General features: G+C 44.7%; 1 protein-coding gene and 1 long non-coding RNA gene across 3 annotated transcripts in view; one reads left to right on the top strand and one right to left on the bottom strand.

Annotated features, from left to right (window-relative positions):
• Window positions 1–237: 237 nt before the first annotated feature.
• Window positions 238–18,847, bottom strand: LOC138836197 (uncharacterized). 2 transcript variants are annotated; one of them, XR_011374926.1, is made up of 5 exons: window positions 18,725–18,847; window positions 18,075–18,237; window positions 5,122–5,208; window positions 3,752–3,887; window positions 238–594 (listed from the first exon to the last, which is right to left on the bottom strand). It is a non-coding gene; the product is annotated as an uncharacterized lncRNA (long non-coding RNA). The 2 variants fall into 2 exon arrangements; XR_011374927.1 differs by having other exon boundaries at window positions 3,752–3,840.
• A 240-nt stretch (window positions 18,848–19,087) lies between these two features.
• Pkp2 (plakophilin 2) overlaps window positions 19,088–20,329 on the top strand; it is a 60,015-nt gene continuing 58,773 nt past the window's right edge. The window contains exon 1 of the mRNA XM_070038700.1: window positions 19,088–19,348. Coding sequence (XP_069894801.1) covers window positions 19,126–19,348 — 223 coding nt within the window. The 5' untranslated portion in view covers window positions 19,088–19,125. The remainder of the gene's footprint in view (window positions 19,349–20,329) is intronic.

Raw genomic sequence — 20,329 nt, 5'->3', positions numbered from 1 at the left:
TTTGCTTATGTGGTGCTGAGGAATCGAACCCACGGCCTCATGCATGCAAGGCAAGCACTCTACCACTGAGCCACCTTCCCAGCCCCCCATTTCTTTAAATAAGACACGGAAGGGCAAATGAATCTCTTACACACAAGCTCATTTGTAGACCATTCTTTTTTTTTTCTTTTTAATTTACTGTAAATAATATAAAATAACAAATAAATTCACATATTCCTTAAAAATTTATAATCTCTAACAGCATATCAGGTTCATTCTAATTTTTCTTTACCTTGCAAAAAATTGAAATTTGTACTTAGATGTCTGACCTACTTCAAATATCCAAACAATGACTTAACTTTAAACAACGACACATTCTAAAATATATACAGCCGGACACTGGTAGCTCATGCCTGTAATCCTAACTACTCAGGAGGCTGAGATTTGAAGATCAATGTTCAAAGCCAGACCAGGCAGGAAAGTCTGTGAAACACTCATCTCCAACTAACCACCAGAACAAAGCAGAAATGGCGCTATGGCTCAAAGTGGCAGACTGCTAACCTTGAGCAAAAAAGCTCAGGGATAGCACCCAGGACCTGAGTTCCAGCCCCATAACTGAAAAATAAAACAAAATACATACAAGTTAAACAAACATGTTATACATACTTAGGAATAAGTAGAAACAATGTAATAGTAAATATTTTCTTCTATTAAAAATACAGATTCTGAATGAAAACAAATAAAGGAAAAAAATCTCTGTGAAAAACCAAATTCAGAAAGAACATTTCATATGTATCCCTCTCCTTTCCACAGAGAGGCCTGCTGCACCTGAGCTTGAGGCCAGCCTTGTCTATTTTTTATAGTGAAAACATGTCTCAGAAAAGAAGCAAAGCCAAACAGAACACAAAAACAGATTGGGGTGGGAGGAAAACAAAAACACCTTTCATCTATTATAAGGAAAACTTGGTTAGAAACAAGCCTCAGATTTCTCTGAGAAAGAGAATTTTCCCTGAAAAGAGGGAAAAAAGCAGGCAAGGGTGGTCACACCTGTAATGCTAGCTACTCAGAAGGCTGAGCTATGAGGATCATGCTTGAAAAGCCAGCCCAGCCAGAAAACCAATGAGACTTTTTATTACCCATAAACCACCAAAAAGCCAGAAGTAGAGGTGTGGCCAAAGTGGCAGAGCACTAGCCTTAAGCACAAAAGCCCAGGGACAGCATCCAGGCCCTCAGTCAAGCCCCAGGACCAGCACCAAAACAAAAGGGAGGGAGAGAAGCCTGCAGACAACATGAAGGTCTAAATCTCAAGAGGCGCTGCTTTTCTCTCCTCTCTCAGCAGACCTTCCTTTGCTGGTGCCACCAAGGTACCTGGTACCATTGTTCTGTCCTCTCAAATCCCATCCTCCTTTGTGTGTCCTGTTCCTTGTGCACATTATGTGGAAGCCATAGCCATGAAGTAGACCTCAGCAGCTCTAGACAGCATTTGGACTGACAGCCATTAGGACCTATTCTAAAGACAGCAAGGCCACCATATTATCATCTAGCATTTCTAGTCATTGAGGACACTTCCCTTGGGCAGGAATGAGATGGTGGTGTCCATTCCTGGGTGATGACATCATCACCCCTCCTGCTGTCCTGTCCGTGTGAGATCCTCCCCAGAACCTAGCCAGGGCTCTGTCCAAACTATGAGCTAAATCACAGAGCTTAGCCTGCTTTGGGTATTTCACTGAAGCAAAAAAAGAACTGATGCAGGCTGTTCATGGGAGACACATAGAGGGAAACTCAAGAAGTGTCTTGGAATTCAGATTGAACTACCATCGTTTTCTGAAACACAGCAAGGATGGTATTTGGGAGCCAGCAATGGATAGATTTCTAGGGAAGTAATGGTGTGATATACAGAGTTGGTGCTTTCTTCCTTGTGCTCTAGTGATTTACTTATCTCTCATTTCCTACTGCTTAAGAAACCATTAAACATAGAATTTTTGGTTTTTGAGTTTTTGAGGGGTTGGTTGGGCTGTTTGTGGGTTTTTAGTTGTTTTGCTCTTAGTTTGTTTTGTTTCTTTGGTGCTGATCCAGGGCTTGACCCCAGGACTTGGGCTGTCCCCGAGGTTTCAAGTCTAGCACTGTACCACTTGAGCCACAGATCTGCTGTAAGCTGTAGAGTGGTTAATTGGAGATAAGCATTTCATGGACTTTTCTAGAAGGATGGCTGGAGCCAAGATCCTCAGACCTCAGCCTGCTGAGCAGGTAGGATTACAGGCATAAAACACAGTGCCCTAAACAGTCATTTTAACATCAGTAGAGATAAGATCTAATATTGACTTTGGGCATTAATCTTAGATATATTAGCACATTCACTCTATTTATTTATTTATTTATTGTGAAAATACTATACAGAGAGGTTACAATTACATGGGCCAGATAATGAGTACATTTCTTATCAAGCATTGTAGCCTCCTCCTTTGTTTCCCCTTCCCATCCCATCCTCCCCTTGACCCCCCCACCCAATCCTCCTCCCCCCAGCACATTCACTCTTATTACCATTCTAGAAATTATCTTAATGTCCTACTTCTAGATCTGGTTATTGTAGCTTGACTCCAGAACTTTATGAGCACACAGTTAATAAACAGTTACTGAACATAAATACAAGAGACCAATAGCCAAATTTAATCCTCATATTAGAAATCCTCATTTTAAAAATATTTAGGGGGCTGGTAACGTGGCTCAGTGGTAGAGCACTTGCCTTGCATGCATGAGGACCTGGGTTCGATTCCTTAGCACCACATAAGCAAAAAGAAAAAAGCCAGAAGTGGCGCTGTGGCTCAAGTGGTAGAGCGCTAGCCTTGAGCTGAAGCGCTGAGGGACAGCGCCCAGGCCCAGAGTTCAAGCCGCACGACCAGACCCCCCCCCAAAAAAATAGTATCCCAAATATTTTCTGACACTCAATTCTTCCTCCATGAGAACCATTACTCTTGAACTGCCCACCCATTCATGTCTATCTGATTTAACTTAATCAAAACTAAGTAGTATGCTGGGTATAATAGCACATGACTATTATCCCAGCACTCATTCAGAAGGCAGACACAGGATCTCAAGTTTAGGCCAGTGTGGGCTGAATAGCATGGCCTTGTCTCAAAAAAAAAAAAAAAAAAAAGGTAGGGGCTGGGAAGATGGCTCTGTGGTAGAGTGCTTGCCTTGCTGCATGAGGACCTGGGTTCGATTCCTCAACATGACATAAGCACAAAAAGCAAGAAGTGGTGCTGTGGCTCAAGTGGTAGAGGACTAGCCTTGAGCTGAATAGCTGAGAGACAGCGCCCAGACCCAGAGTTCAGGCCCTAAGACCAGCAAAAAATGGTAAAAACAAAGTAATGGGGGAGGAAAGGGATAGTGGGACAACAATAAGGAAAGGGGTAACAATGTTCAACAAGTAATGAACTCATTGCCTTACTCTTGAACTGTAGTCCTCTGCATAGCATCTTTACAAGAAAATAAAATTTAAAAAACAAAGTATTAATTTATATCACATACAAGTTGCAGAATATAAATAATGGTTTGGTACAGGTATAATACAATAGTTTAGCTATGAAGAAGAAAATGTGACAATGACATCCGAAAAAAACAAGAGGCAAAAATGTAAGGCATGTGGTCAGAGAAACCACATCTTCCAACTGTATTTACTAAATCAACAAAGCAGACCACAGCACACTCATCCATTCCACGGTCAATCACAAGTCCTTCCGCTGGTTATTACTTTGTGGAAAACATTACATACCTACAGTACTGTGAGCAATAAGTTGGATTTCAGTGAACTGGTCCCTGAAGCTGAGCTCCCTCAGGGTTCATCTCTCCAGTGTCACCAGCCTACGTGGGGCAAGGAGAGCTGAGTGACAATGATTGTCATGCACAGACTGTAAGAGGTACAGAGAACATGGCTGTAGCCATACATATATAGTAGGAGTCCTGAAGTTTCAACTTGTCCCTCCTGTTTGGTGGGCAGGTGTTCTCCCACGCCAATGATACCAGCAGCACGTGTTGCTCTAGTTATTTTTCAGATCGGGTCTCATGCTTTTGCACAGGTTGCCCTGGACCATAAGCCTCCTACCTGTCTCACAAGTGCATGCCACCACACCCAGCTATTTTCTTCTTCTGTCAGAATTGTTTATTGCTCAAACACTGAAGGAAAGCACTCCTTCATCCCCCTCATCATTCACATGGCATGTGATATGCAGCGGCATTCTAGACTGATGCCTCATCCCTGAGTCATTCAGAAATGTTAGAACATTCAGCTTGAAAATAGATGACAGCTCACCAAAGTTCTCTCCTGTGTCTTATTTCTGATCATCACATTGTCTGCAGCAGCAAATCTATAACCCACCAGATAGCTGCCTGCAGTGATTAGTTCATATGTATTTTCCCCTGACAGTTTTTAAATGTATCTGCCCACTCCTGGTGACTTCACATTAGTAGTCATCAAAGCACTAAACTGAGGGGCCGTTCCTTACCCTACTTGGAAGGTGAAAAAACACCACAATTTGAAAATAACTTGTGTTTCCTTCCTTTCTGATTTTGCATGTGAGTTGGTACTGGGGCGGGGATTCTACCACTTGAACCATACCTCCACTTCTCATCTTTGGCTGAGTAATTGTAGATAAGACTTTTTCAGATATGTCTGCCTGGGCTGGCTTTGAACCTAGGATTGAACCTAGGATTAGAGGCCTGAGCCACCAGCACCCAATCTTCTTTTCAGATTTTAGAAGCACTGGACACATGAGTAAAGATAAAGTGACATTGGAGAAGCTCAAGGAAGAAAAACAAAGAGTCCTTCCAGTGAAGAGGTGAATCTGTTCTCCTGTTAAGTCTGTGATTGGTGGCCAGTCTCTGTGCTGCACACACATTGGTTTTAACCAAGTCTGTTATCCTCATCTTCAAAATAGGATAGAGAGGAATCCCTCTGCCAGTTTTTTCCCCCTGTATCATTCAGTGTTTTGAAGGCTAATGTTTTGAAATGTCACAATCTAGTGAATGAAATCTTGTCCATGTGCCAGTGAATTACTTAACTTCCTTTGCTTTCACCTAAATAAGGTGTGGCTTAGCTAGTGCATTTCTTGAAGCCATGAATATGGAGTATATGTATATACTTACTCATAGTATAAATGTAAGATCAGGGCTGGGAAGGTGGCTCAGTGGTAGAGTGCTTGCCTTGCATGCCTGAGGCCCTGGGTTCTATTCCTCAGCACCACATAAGCAAAAAGAAAAAAAAAGGAAAACATTAAAAATAAATAAATGTAAGATCATTGTTTCATAGAAATCTTTGATGAAGGGGCTGGGAAGGTGGCTCAGTGGTAGAGCGCTTGCCTTGTATGCATGAGGCCCTGGGTTCGATTCCTCAGCACCACATAAGCAAAAAGAAAAAAGCCAGAAGTGGTGCTGTAGTTCAAGTGGTAGAGCGCTAGCCTTGAGCTGAAGAGCTGAGGGACAGCGCCCAGGCCCAGAGTTCAGGCCCCACGACCAGACACCAAAAATAAATTAAAAAAAAAAAAAAAAAAAAAGAAATCTTTGATGAGAAGGAAAAATTCCAGAGCCCCACCTTTTCATTTCCCATTAAATAGAATTGCCACTTTTTGAGTTACATTAAGGAGGATTCATCTGGCCAGGCACTGGGGGCTCATGACTATATTCCTGGTTACTCAGGAGGCTGAGATCAGAGGAGCACAATTCAAAGCCAGCCCCAACAAAAACATCTGTGAGACTTTTATCTCCAATTAACCAGTTAAAAGCAGGAAGTAGAGTTGTGGCTCAAATGGTAGAGCTACCAGCCTTGAGACAAAATGCTAAGGTCCTGAGTTCAAACCCCAGTATTGGCAGGAAAAAAATTAGCATGTATGTATAAATATTTCCATCTCTAGAGTAAACCAATGACAATGGACTGAAATTTAGGTTTTCCCAAGTTCACATACTGGAATTCTCAGTCCCAAGTACGTGGTCTTAGACAGTGGGGCTTTGGGAGGTGATTCCTTCCCAAGGGCAGAGCCTTCATGAACCAGACTGGTCTCCTGATCAGGAACCCACAGAGCTGCTTCAGCACCTTCCCTGTCAGGCCCAACAAAAAGGAAGCTATGGGAAAGCACATTCTTTCGAGCCACAGCCTGGCACAGGACAGCAGACCTGCCTGCACCGCAGCCAGGATGAACTGCCTTCTCCAGAGCTGCAAGAAATACATTTCTAGGGGTTTCTATGGGTTGTTGTTTACTGTTATTTTTTAGATTTTGCTTTCTGGGTGTGTTTGTACATGCATGCCCATTAATGCTAGGGCTTGATCTCAATACCTGGGCTCTGTCCTTTGGCTCTTTCTTCTCAAAGCTGGTGCTCTAACACTTGAGACACACCTCCACAAAAGCTTTTTGCTGGTTAATTGCAATAAAAGTCTCTTGGACTCTTCTGTCAGGCTGGCTTTGAAATGTGATTCTTTGATCTCTACCTCCTGAGCAGTTAAGATTACATGAGTGAGTCACCAGCACTCAGCTTCAATGTCTGGTTTTATAAACCCTCCAATCAAGCCGGGCGCTGGTGGCTCACGCCTGTAATCCTAGCTACTCAGGAGGCTGAGATCTGAGGATCGCGGTTCAAAGCCAGCCCAGGCAGGAGAGACCGTGAGACTCCTATCTCCAATAAAACCACCAGAAAACCGGAAGTGGCGCTGTAGCTCAAGTGGTAGAGCGCTCGCCTTGAGCTGAAGAGCTAAAGGACAATGCCCAGGCCCAGAGTTCAAGCCCCACGACAGACAAAAAAAAAAAAAATAAACCCTCCAATCATAATTGTGGCCAAGTGCTGGTGGCTCATGCCTATAATTCTAGGTACGCAGGAGGCTAAGATCTAAGCATCGCCATTCAAAGCCAGCCTAGGCAGGAAAGTTCATGAGACTCATCTCCAATTAACCACCAGAAAACCAGAAGTGGAGCTGTCGTTTGAAGTGATAGAGTGCTAGCCTTGAGCAGAAGAGCTCAAGGACACTACCCAGGCCCTGAGTTCAAGCCCTACAACTCCAAAAAACAAAAAAACAAAAAACAAGTAATTGGTTATAATGGACTAAACTATGGTAGATACGCCTCATGATTCACATAGGAGTAAGGACAACAATGTAAAGGCAAAGTTTGCTTCTACAAAACCATGCTCCATCCCCCAAATCCAGGAAGCAAACAAACAAACCAGACATGCTGCTTTCCTAACCCAGAAGGCCCTGCCCCTCTGTCCTATTGACTAGCCTCAGGTTCACCAGGTACAAAAAGATGTTCCTTATAATAGAACTGGATGTAACTAAAATTCAATGAGCTTGTAGCAGGAACTTTTCAGAAAAACAATTCCCAAGAGATTGACTAAAAGGAAGAGAAAGAAAGAAAGAAAGAAAGAAAGAGAGAGAGAGAGAGAAAGGAAGGAAGGAAGGAGAGAAAGAGAGAGAAAGAAAGGAGGGAGGAAAGGAAAGGAAGGAAGGAAAGAGAAAGAAAGGAAGGAAAGAGGGAGGAGGGAAGGAGAGAAGGAAGGAAAGAAAAGAAGGGAGGAAAGAAAAAGAAAGGAAGGGAGGGAAGGAAATGGAAAGAGAAAGAAAGAAAGAAAGAAAGAAAGAAAGAAAGAAAGAAAGAAAGAAAGAAAGAAAGAAAGAAAGAAAGAAAGAAAGAAAGGGAGGGAAGTAGGAAAAGGAAGGAAGGAAGGAAGATGGCTTTTCTCACTAGAACAACCTACCCTTTCGAATCTACAGTATGTGTTTGTATGCTGACAAATCTACTTTTACTTCATTATTTGTTTCAAATTTTCTTTCCTCTTGTTTTCAATCAAGACATTTTGAGTATTTCTGAAGCTGCAGGAACATGAGATAGAAGGCTGCTCTGCAGGTCAGACTGGTTTAAAGTTCCCTATGCCCCTGCCTCAGTCCCCTAGTAGCTAGGATTGCAGGCATGAGCCACTGGCACCAGACACGTTCTCTCTGCCTTATGAATCACATTGTTTTAAGGGCACTGACAGTTTTATCAGCACTATCATAGATTTTACATTCTCAAAGTTTAGGCTTTCTTTCACTCTACTAAAACAACTCCATTCTAGAAAAAAACAAAAATGTTTTTATCAGATAGCAATCAGAGGATGAGGATCCCTGGCAGGCTTAAAATGTTATTGTTTCTTGTTTTCCATATGTGGTGACACATAAGTAAAGAATACATTGTTGGTCAGGGCCACCAACCCCCACCTATAATCATAGCCAGAAAAAAGCCAGAAGTTAAGGTGGCTCAACTGGTAGAGCACCAGCCTGGAGAGAAAATTCTAAAAGTACAAGGCTCTGAGTTTAAGCCTCAGTACTAGTCCGGGTGGAGGGGGGAATGTTAGTCCTACTTGGGTGCCAATGCCCCAGAAAAGCCACATGGTGTCGCTGTACCTCAATGCCAGCTTTGCAGGAGACAAGGTGATGCTGTCCAAGTAGATCACCAGAAAAGAAAAATGAGAAAAGTTATAGTTTTCCTGAACATTTTTAAGATAACAGAATTTCTGGATTGTTTCTCTTTTTCTTTCTTTTTTTAGTACCAGTACAGGGACTTGAACTCGTGACCTCATAGTTCTGATTAACTTTGTTGCTCTAGGCTGGCAAGATACCACTTAAACCACCTCTATTTATGACTTTTTGCTAGTTAATTAGAGATAAGAATATCACATATTTGTGATAATTCTCCAAAATACTAGAGGATATTTTGTTTCAAGGCCAGCCCAGACAAAGTTAGCAAGACCTGATCTGAAAAACAAGCCAGATGTAGCAGTACATATATGCAATCCCCATTATACAGAAAGAAGGTAGAGATGAGAGGATCTTACTTGATACTACCTTTGTCAAAAGCATGAGACCTTATTTTTAAAAAAGAAAGGAAGAAAGAAAGAAACAAAGAAAAAGAAACAAAGAAAAAAAGATTAAAAGCAGGAGAGACTGGAGTTATGGCTCAAATGTTAACTAGCAAGCACAAGGTCCTAAATTCAGTCCCATACTGCCAACCTTTCCCATCCACCACTCCCCCCCAAAAAAAAAAAGCCTTATTCTATAAGAAAAAATCATATGTGCATTCAAAGCTCTATTAGCGTACCTTTTCAACTAAAGAAACTAAGCCAAAAATCTAGTCTCCATCCCTCCCACAACTCAATATCAAAGAACAATATCCTAACAAATACCTTGACTTGTTTCACTTTCTCACTTAAATACTTGTTTGCCTTAGAAATTGATATTGAACAGATATTGTTCATTTTGTTTACATGAGTAAAAACTGAAAAATTCTGAATCCCTGCCTACTACCGGGGCTTGCATCTGCTGAACATTCAGCTATGATGTTTGATATGAAATTCATATGTGTGTGTGTGTGTGTGCGCGCGCGCGCGCGTGCACGCTCATGCACACATGCACGTGTCAGTACGTTTGCTGGATCTGCAGCTTGAACTTAAGCCCTCATGCTCTTCCTTAGTTTTACCTTTCAAGGCTGGTGCTCTATCCCTGAAGCAACATCTCCACTTCCAGCTTTCTGATTGTAGATGAGTCTCAGACTTTTCTGCCCAGGGCTGGCTTTGAACTATAATCTTCAGAGCTGAGCCTCCTGAGTAGCTAGGATTACAGGCATGAGCCACCAACACTCCTCTAGAATTGTGATTTCGAGTTTCATTCAGGCTGTAGTGTATATGAGTGTTGGAGTTCTGAAAAGTATTGTAATGCACACACATACCAGTTTGTTTATATGTTCATCCATTGATTCACACTTGAGTGATTGTGAATAGTGCTGCTGTGAAGAATAAATACATGTTTCAGGTATTTGTTTTAGTATCAGTTTTCAGTTCCGTTTGGCATATACCTTCTCTGATCAGAATATTTGGCCCTCCCCAAAATTTCTTTTTTTTTTTTTGGTCGGTCGTGGGGCCTGAACTCTGGGCCTAGGCGCTGTCCCTCAGCTCTTCAGCTCAAGGCTAGCGCTCTACCACTTGAGCCACAGTGCCACTTCTGGCTTTTTCTGTTTATGTGGTGCTGAGGAGTTGAACCCAGGGCCTCATGCATGCTAGGCAAGCACTCTACCACTGAGCCACCTTCCCAGCCCCTCCCCCCAAATTTCATATGCTGAAACCTACTCCCCAGAGCAATCCTCTAAGAAGTAGTTGGAATGACAAGTAATTTTCTGATAATTACTGATATTGTAGGCATTTCTCTTAGATATTTCATGGAAACTCAACAGGTGACAGAATCTAAGTCAGTCCTAGTGCTGGGGAACCCCTGCATAGAACCCCTGCCTAGCCTAGAAAGCATGAGACCTAGTTCAAACCCTAGTACTAGCTGGGTGGCCTTGGCTCACTCGTAGTTACTCAGAAGGCTGAGATCTAAGTTTCCCAGTTCAAAGCACTCCAGGTAGAAGAGTCCATAACATACACTCCTTTCTAATTAATTAGCACAACGCTGACATAGAGCAGTGGCTGAAGGGGAAGAGCACCAGCCTTGAGGGAAAAAGCCAAGGAAGAGCATGAAGGCAAGTTCAAGTCCTATTATGGTCACACAAATACACTCTCTCTCCCTCCCCCCCCCCTCTGGAAGCCAGGCCCAGCTGAGTCAGGAAGATGACTATAATTTGAGTTCAAGGCCAGCAACGACTACATAGTGAGTTCCAGGCCATACTAGAAGACAGAGTAAGACTCTGTTTTGAAACAAAACTTCTAACCAGGAACCTGTGGCTCACACCTGTAATCCTAACAACGCAGGAGGCTGAGATCTGAGGGTCCTGGTTCAAAGCCAGACCAGGTAGAAAAGTTTGAGTCTCATCTCCAATTAACCAATAAAGAACTGAAAGTGAAGATATGGCTAGCCTTGAGGAAGAAATGTAAAAGTTCAGAGGCAACTCCCAGGGGTTGGGGATTAGCTCGGTAGAAGAGCACCTGCCTGGCAGGTGCAAAGCCCTGAGTTCAGGGGGGAAGGCAATACCTAATAGCCCTAAGTTAAGTCCCAGGACAGGTGGGCAAACACACACACACACACACACACACACACACACACACACACACACACACACACACACACACACACACACACACACACACACACACACACACACACACACACACACACACACACAGTTCACAGTTTAGTCCAAATATGGATGAGGTCAGTAAAGCATCTTCATAGAAGCTGTTGCCCCAGTACAAATTCCCAAGACCTTCCTCCTCTGCATATACCAGCAGCAACCCCTAAGGTTTCTATTTGACTTTTGTTCTCTGGCCAAGATTTCTTCAAAAACAAAACTCCTGTGATCTGAGATAGAACACTTGGAGCTTTAAAAGAGCAGAATGTTCAAATAGATTCTAAATTTGAACATGAACCCAGAAGTGATGTTGAGGAAATTTGGTTGCTACCAAAGCTTGAGCTATCCAACTAAGCGAGTGAGCTCAGGCATGCAGCAATGTGTGTTCTGCCCAGACCCATCCTTGTCACCATGGAGACCTGGGGGCTTCCCTAAGGCCTCTTTGCAAGGGGGACTGCCACAGAAGCCCTGACTAAAACAGCCTTGACATGTGAGATTTGCCAGAACTTCTGGGTTTCAGGTTCAAGGATCAAAAGAAATTGTGAAAACAAGTGATTGTTTAAACTTTCCTGCACTTAACACATTGTTACAGCGTTCTCTAAAAAAATAACAATAGCCGGGCGCTGGTGGCTCACGCCTGTAATCCTAGCTACCCAGGAGGCTGAGATCTGAGGATCGCGGTTCAAAGCCAGCCCGGGCAAGAAAGACCATGAGACTCCTATCTCCAATAAACCACCAGAAAACCGGAAGTGGCGCTGTAGCTCAAGTGGTAGAGCGCTCGCCTTGAGCTGAAGAGCTGAGGGACAGCGCCCAGGCCCAGAGTTCAAGCCCCACGACCGACAAAAAAAAAAAAAATAACAATAATGTTAGCAATCAAATTCCTCAGATCTATCTTTCAATAGAAACTATCTTTTTTTATTGTAAATATACTATAAAGAGGGTTACAGTTACATGAGCAGTTCCTATTGAGCATTGTTACCCCCTCCATTGTTTTCCCCCTCCCAATCTTTCCCTCCCTACCTTCCCCAGGTTCTTTTTTTTTTAAATTGTGATTAAGTGATTACATAATTTCCCAAATTTCACAATACTGTGATGCTCATTTAAAGTCACAAGTTCAAGCTATTACCAAACTTAACGCAGCATAACCATTATGCTTCAGAATATAGTTGGAACAGTTGCTTTGAACAGGAAATAGTCCAGGGACTGGGTCTTTTTAACTAACCTTTCCATAAATTACTCCCTATTTTTCCAGGGGAATGATTCTTTTTTTTCTATTACTTAACTAGAACTTTGTTGAATGTTTATATTTCCAGAAAAAAAAATCTTAGAATTTTGCCAATCCAATTTCTTAAAAAAATTAAAAATTAAACACAAGAAAAAGAAAAAAATAAAGTCACAAGTTCATTCTAACTTTCCTGGAGCAAATTGTCTATCACAGTCTATAACATATAACAGTGTACACATATACACCATACATGTGATCAGCAGCATGGGGATATTTAGTAGTGGTTCGACCAGATGAGTGGAAGTTAATTTTGTCGTATCACCTAACATTTTGGATTTAGCATCCACTTATCAGGGAGACAATGTACCGTTTGTCTCTTTGCTCTTGGCTTACCTCACTCAACATGATTCCTTCTAGCTCCATCCATTTCCCTGCAAATGCCATTTCTAATGGCTGCATAATATTCCATTGTGTATAGATACCACAATTTTTTGATCCATTCATCTGTGGTGGGGCATCTGGGTTGTTTCCATATCCTAGCTAAATAGAAACTATCTTTAAAAAATATAAAAGGGCTGGGCACCAAAGGCTCATGCCTATAATCCTAGCAACTCAGGAGGCTGAGATATGAGCATAGAGGTTCAAAGCCAGCCAGGGCAAGAAAGTCCGTGAGACTCATCTCCAATTAACCACTAGAAAACCAGAAGTGGCACTGTGGCTCAAGTGGTAGAGTCTTAGCCTTGAGCTGAAGAGCTGAGGAACAGCGCCCAGACTCAGAGTTCAAGCCCCACGACTGACAAAATATGTGTGTGTGTATGTGTGTGTGAGTGTGTGTGTGCCATGTAACAGTTGCTCACACCTGTAATCCTAGCTACTCAGAAAGTTAAGATCACCTGGACAGAAACTCACGTCCAATTAACCAGTAAAAAGCAGGAAGATGAGATGTGGCCCAAGTGGTAGAGTGTCAGACAGCCTTGAGTGGAAAATAAACAAGCCTAAGAAAGAGACCCGAGTTTAAGCAGCCAGTGCAGGCACACACACATAAAATAGTAATGATGATCATTTTGCCAGTCTCTGAGAGAGATGCTAATTCTAAATAATAACAATTGGCCCATTATTGAGTGTAAATCATGTTAAATGCAGCCAAGGTGCCAGCGTCGCTTCCACACCTGCATGCACTCCCCTTATCTCCTTCCCTCTTCCATGAGAGAGGCAGAGGTGATTGGTGATGGCTCATCACTGTGAGCAGTGAAAGAGAAGAAGAGAAAGGATGAGGAGGTGGGGCTTCTAAAACCTAGGCAAGGTTTTTAGCTTTATTTTTCCTATATAAAATATAAACTCCTAAGCTGGGCATTGATGGCTCACACCAGTAATCCTAGCTACATAGAAGGCCAAGATCGCGGTTCAAAGCCAGCCTGGGCAGGAAATTCCATGAGACACTTATCTCCAATTAACCACCAGAAAACTGGAAGTAGTGCTTTGGCTCAAAGTGGTAGAATGCTAGCCTTGAGCAAAAGAGCTCAGTGACAGCGCCCAGGCCAGAGTTCAAGCCTTATGACCAACAATAAATGAATAAATGAATAAATAAATAAATAAATAAATACTCCTTTGTATATATACTGAAAGACAATTTTTAAGATTATAAATAAGTAATACTTTACTTTTGGGAGTTAAAAAAGACTACTGTGCATACAAAAAAAGAAACCAGAAATGCAAATAGGTTATTCATGAGTGTATGTACATTTATGTAAAACAGGGCCTTATATTCAACTCTGAAATACTTCAAATATATGAAGTGCAATATATGTCATATTCCTGTACATATATTTTATTATAGATTACATATTTACATTTTAAATTTACATATATTTTGCATGCTATACAAATATATGTAACAATTATACAGTTTATATTATTTTATACTATTTTATATTTATTTATATATATTTAAATTTGTGTGTATGTTGGTATTGGGACTTGAATCTGGGCCTGGTGCTCTCACTTAGCTTTTTTTTGTTGTTGTTGCTCAAGGTTGGCACTCTCCCACTTGAGCCACTCCTTAACTTTTTGCTGGTTAACTGGAGATAAGTCTCTTGGATTTGTCTTTGAGGACTGGCCTCAAACCCACATCCTCAGATCCTAGCCTCAAGAGTGGCTAGAATTATAGGTATGAGCCACCAGTGCCCAAGTCAGAGTCCTGATTATAGGAGCTACTCAACTCCTGTGCACAAATTACTCACTGCCAGCCTACTGCCCAGTGCTCACCTAGTCTCCACCTCCCACACCAAATTTGAGTTCCTCTCAAAAAGAATAGGATGCAGACCTATATACTCACACTATACCCCAAATGACAGATAAGATGAACATGTGAATTAAACACCTTAGCCCTCAGTACCCATGAAGAGTGAGGTTTTCAGCACCTCCATGTGCACAGCCTTCTTTTGGAGACCTGATCCAGCTTCAGTTTACAGAGCTGATGACAAAACTGCTACTGATTGCCTTGGCAACATATCCATTTGCTAAAAGTGGAAATCAACTCAGAGGGGTATTTTAGATTTTCTCTCTGCCAGGCCCCTTAGACTGATTTAGGAAATACTTGGAAAGCAATTGACATTAATTCCCTAGAAGTAGTAGGAAACAGCTTGATGCATGTTGTCATGTTTTTAATAAGTCCAAGGTTAGGATTTTGTTTTCTTAACATAAATCAAAGATTTGAGAGCCATTAATTTTCTTTAATATTTTCCACTAAAGTATTATTTCTGCCTTAAGCCTCAAGCTATATTTATTTACTCCTCTTGGAACTTTATTGGTTGCATAGTGGTGTTCCCCGAAATTTAAAGATCGTTCTAAGGAAATCCTAACTGTAGATCTGAAAACAAAGATTAGTATTTCAAAGCTAGAGTGTATAAATTAAGTCAAAACTCAATCCTGCTGGGCACCAGTAATTCATACTTGTAATCAGGAGGCTGAGACTTAAATATCAAGATTCAAAGCCAAGTCAGGCACCAATGTCTCATGCCTGTAATCCTAGCTCCTCAGGAGGCTGAGATCTGAGGCTCACGGTTCAAAGCCAGCCTAGGCAGGAATGTCTATGAGACTCTTATCTCCAATAAATCACCAGAAAACTAGAAGTGGCACTGTGGCTCAAGTGGTAAGGGCACTAGTCTTGAGCTGAAGAGCTGAGGGATTGCACCCAGACTCAGAGTTCAAGACCCACAACTTCCTCCCTCTGCCCCCCCCCCAAAAAAAATTCAAAGCCAGCCTAGATAGTCAAATGCAAGACACTCTTATCTCCAATAAGCTATCAAAAAGCTGGAAATGGAGATGTTGTACAGCACCAGCTCTGAGCAAAAATCTAAGCAAGAGCATGAGGCTCTGAGTTCAAGCCCTAGTACCAGCTCAAAAAGATAAATTGATTAAAACTAATTGAAAAGAAAATCCTTTATTTTAGGGTCCCGGCAAAACGAACAGAACCCAAACGTCATAATTGATGCTACTTACTGTGGTTTTGCTTTTTTTTCTTTTATCAGATTTTGTTGGTAAATGAAAGAAAAGAAATAATAAACATGTTTTCCAAAGTGAATCTAAGTACTAGACAACTTACAGAATAGCCAGATGCCAGAAAGGGATTCTTAGCATTTTGTTTCCACGCTCCAACTGGGTGATCAGAGCTCTCTTGAAAAGTTATCTCAGAACAAGGCTATGGTGGCTGTAGCTGAGATTGGCAGGAAGTCAGCCCAGGCAGGAAACTCAGTGAAACACTTAGTTCTAATTAAATACCAAAAACCTGGACGTGGAGCCATGACTCAAATTGTGATTGCCATCCTTGAATCAAAAACCTAACCAAGAGCACATAGTCTTTACTTCAAGCCCAGGACAGGCACACTCACAACAAATTTAAATGTTATCTTGGTTGGTTGGGTTTTTTTTCCCTTATAAGACTATAACTAAGCCTATCTGCTGTACATGTTATATGACTTGTTAGGCTGACAGTACTGAAATAAGAATATAGCACATATGGGTTAAAGATCAGCATTATAGAGAAAATTGGAGCCGAGATGGGAGGTAGGTGGTCACCAGAGGGACTTCGATGTTCAGGAGGTGTGGGTCACTGCTGATCCATGTGGCAGGCTGACCTGTGACCACAGGCCTGAAGGCAGGGAGTCCACAGGAGACATTGTGGGATGTTGAACATTTCCATGATTACTCATCACTGAATATAGAGAACTTTTTTCCCCATAGAACTTGTGAGTTTGTGTGCACACACACATGCACATACATGCCAGTACTGGAGCTTGAACTCAGGATATGAGTGATGACGCTGACTTGTTTGCTCAAGGCTAGCACTCTATCAGTTGAGCCATAGCTCCACGTCTTGCTTTTTTTTTTCTGGTTCATTGGAGTCTCATAGGCTTCTCTGCCTGGGCTGGCCTCAAACTGAGATCACAGATCTGTAGCTAGCTAGGAGAATCCCTACTTCTATTGCACCCATTCAACAATATAGAGACTTCTTAAAAGCAGGATGTTTGCAGAGGGTAAGCCAACGCTATGTTTTGTGCCCCTTCCTCCCATGCAGTCACCCAAGTACATGTTAACAAGATTTCCCTGTGATCAGTGACTGCAGCTTACCTAATAGATACATGTCGTATTATACAACATCACACTTTAAAAAAGGGAATAAGACAACACACACACACACACACACACACACACACACACACACACAGAGCAAACAAAGCAAAGTTAGGCTAATTAAAATAAAAGAGAGCCAGCACTGTGTGCTCACGACTGTAATCTCTACTACTCTGGAGGCTGAGATCTGAGGATCGTGGTTCAAAGCTAGGCTGGCTTATCTCCAATTAACCACCAGAAACCACAAGTGGCACTGTGGCTCAAAGTGGTAGAGCACAGCTTTGAGAGAGAGAGAGAGAAAAAGCTCAGAGATAGTGCCTGGGCCCTGATTTTAAGCTCCAGGACCAGTACCAAAAAAGAAAATAAAAAAGAAAATTTCCTTTCCATTTCCCAGTGCAGGATGGTGATGGAGTCTGAGCTGAGCTTTTAAGCCACTATCAGCAGGCACATGAAATCAGGGTGATGACTTAGATGTCCCCAGCCCCAGGGGCAGGAACTGAAATCACCTTTCAAAGCTGCAGACCTGGGGCTGCCAGAAGAGACCTTGGGAAAGAGGGGACCAGGAACAGAGCTTGTTGGTCAGAGTCTATAATTATTTGACCCCCAAGTTCATTTTGCAATTTAATCTCTTTTGGTTTTCAATTAAATCTCAGCATCGCTGTTGGACGTTTACATCTGGCTGCATAATGGGGCTGTGCACAAGGTATACATCACGTAAACACTGGTAGGACTGGAGCTGGGAGAAATTGCTTACAAGATCCACATTCCACACAACCTTTGGCCATGTGGTTTTGTTGAGAAACAGTGGTGACATGGTCATCTCTCACTTGTCCAAACCTTTAGCCCTGGTTTGCTCTATACTGTCTTACTGCTGGCAGGAAACAGGAAGCCATATACTTCCCAGAGGTGTGGAGGAAAGGTGCATTCTCAACAAATGATTTTTGTTGGTGGTGATGGTGTTCCTGAGCTTTTTCACTCAAGGCTAGCACGCTACCACGTGTTTTCCGGTGGTTTATTGGGAGATGAGAGTCTCAGGGACTTTCCTGCCGGGACTGGCTTTGAACTGCGATCCTCAGATCTCAGTCTCTTGAGCAGCTAGGATGACATGTGAACCACCAGAGCCCAGCACCATTCAACTATTTTAAGGAAAGTGGACCTACCGGCCACACGCTCCAAGGGAAGAGTAGCTCAATGCCAAGAACGAACCTTTTCCTTTCTGCCTCTCAAGTCCAAAGAGGAAAGTCGGGGGAATGGCTCAGGTGGTGGATATTAAGGTCGAAGGCCCTTTCTGTGGAGCTTGGCTCTCGAACTTTCGGTACTGAACTGCGTGTGAAACATAAGGAAGAGTGATAAGTAGTAGTTGCGGGAGCTGCGGTGGAAGGCAGAGGCGCCAGGGCACCGGTCCTGCCCCGAGGCTGGTGGTAAAGAGGGCGCATCAAGGTCGGCAGGGCTATTAAACAGGATCGCCTAGAAAAGTCGGCCCTGCCAGCGCCCCTCCCCGGTTCCCGGCGTGGGTGTTGTTCCAGGCGAGGAGGACGAGCCCGAGCGCCGGGTACAGCGTGTGTCTGCGGGGAGAACAGCAGCTCTGCGGGAGGACCCTGGCTTCCGGGCTGCGTCTGTGCGGGGAGGAAGGGAGACTCCTCTCGGAGTCCCACGCCTCACGTCGCCGTCCTGGCGCGCTGTCCTCCCGCGGCTTCCCCCGACCCCGGGGCCCCTCACGGCCCTCGGACGCGGGAGGGCCGCCCGCGTGGCCCGCGGAGCCCAACAGCGCGGCGCACCGCCCGCCGCCCCGGGGGCCCCGGCGGCGCACCTGTGCGGAGGGCCTCCCCCGCCTCCGCGGAAGCCCGGACTTCCCGGGGCGAGGCCGAGCCGCGCAGCCCAAGGGGCCTGGCCCCGCGCCCTAGCGAGGGCGGGACGACCCCGGGGGCGGGGACGCGCCCGCAGTGCGCCCCACCGTGCGCGCCCCGCCCGCCCCTCGCGACCTGAGTGAGCGCGCCCGCGGGCCGGAGCCGCGCCCCGCCCCCGGGGCCGGCCGTGCGCGGAGGCTCCCATCCGACCCTCACCCCCGCGCAGGGGGCGGGGCGGGCCGCCAGGGGGCGGGGCGGGCGGGGCGTGTCCGAGCGGGCGTAGCGCGGCCCCCAGCTCCGCCGCGGCTCTGCGGGTCGGTCCTGGGCCAGGCTTCTCACTCCGTCGCCCGCCGCCGCCGACGCCATGGCGGCCCCCGGCTCCCTGGCCGAGTGCGGCTACATCCGGACCGTCCTGGGCCAGCAGATCCTGGGCCAGCTGGACAGCTCCAGCCTGGCGCTGCCCTCCGACGCCAAGCTGAAGCTGGTGGGCAGCGCCGGCCGCAGCGGGCAGGCGGCCCGGAGCCTGCGGATCCAGGAGCAGGTGCAGCAGACCCTGGCGAGGAAGGGCCGGGGCTCCGTGGCCCGCGGTGAGTGGAACGCACCCCGTCCGGACCCGCCGCCCTCCGGGGTGCGGCACCGGGCTTCTGCCCACCTGTTGCCGGTGCCACCTCCGGACGGGGGACCGCACACTCGGGGAGCGACGGTCCCGCCATGCCGCTGGCGGGGTCTTCCCAGGGCGTCGTCTGTGTGCATGCTACGTGCGCGTCTCCATTGGAAGAACGCTAGGCAAAGGAGTTCATCCGGAGACCAGAGTGTCTGCCTACAGCTAAGCAGAATGCTGTGCATGATCTGTGTTTTTTTTCTTTTTAAAATCCATTATCTCCATGAATATTCTTTTGAAAGACAAAACCCCACTGCCCTTCCTATCACCTGTAATTCAGGAGAATGCCACTTCTCCCAGGTAGTCCAGAGCAGTCTGACCTAGGAAGTGATCCCATTGGGTAGAAGGCTCTGGCCCTGGCCGCTGCCCCACTCCTGGGAGGAGGAGGAAGGGGACTTTGGCCTGGCTGGCAGCACCCTGCGCTGTAGTGCAGGCTGCTTGTCCCCACCCACCCAGTGCCACGCATGTACGTGCGGGTGCAGGGCTTGTATCCAAAACATGAAACCCACAGTAAGGAGGGGAGGATGGCAAACCAGTTGTGAAAATTAGCTGAATGTCATGCAGCCTTTTCTCCCTTGCTCAAGTGATCAGAAAGACAGCGTGAAGCTTTAGTGAGGTTTTGGGATGTTCCTGCGCCAGTACTGGGGCTTGAACTCAGTCAGACCCTGAGTGCTGTCTTTTTAGCTTTTTCACTGAAAGGTGGCACTTTACCATTTAAGCCACAGATTCCACTTCCAGCTTTTTGCTGGATAATTGGATGAAAGAGGCTCATGGACTTTCCTGCACAGGCTGTCTTCAAATTGCAGTCCTCAGATCTCAGCTTCCATAGTAGCTAAGATTACAGGCTTGAGCTACCAACATGTGTCAAGTGGGTTTTGTTTTAAATCATTATTTTAAAGTGCTGTAG

This window comes from Dipodomys merriami, unplaced genomic scaffold, assembly GCF_024711535.1.
Source record: "Dipodomys merriami isolate MVZ:Mamm:240054 unplaced genomic scaffold, mDipMer1.0.p SCAF_10, whole genome shotgun sequence".
Classification (NCBI taxonomy): domain Eukaryota; kingdom Metazoa; phylum Chordata; class Mammalia; order Rodentia; family Heteromyidae; genus Dipodomys; species Dipodomys merriami.
Note: the sequence above shows the minus strand (reverse complement) of the source record. Positions and strands in the feature narration are given on the sequence as shown.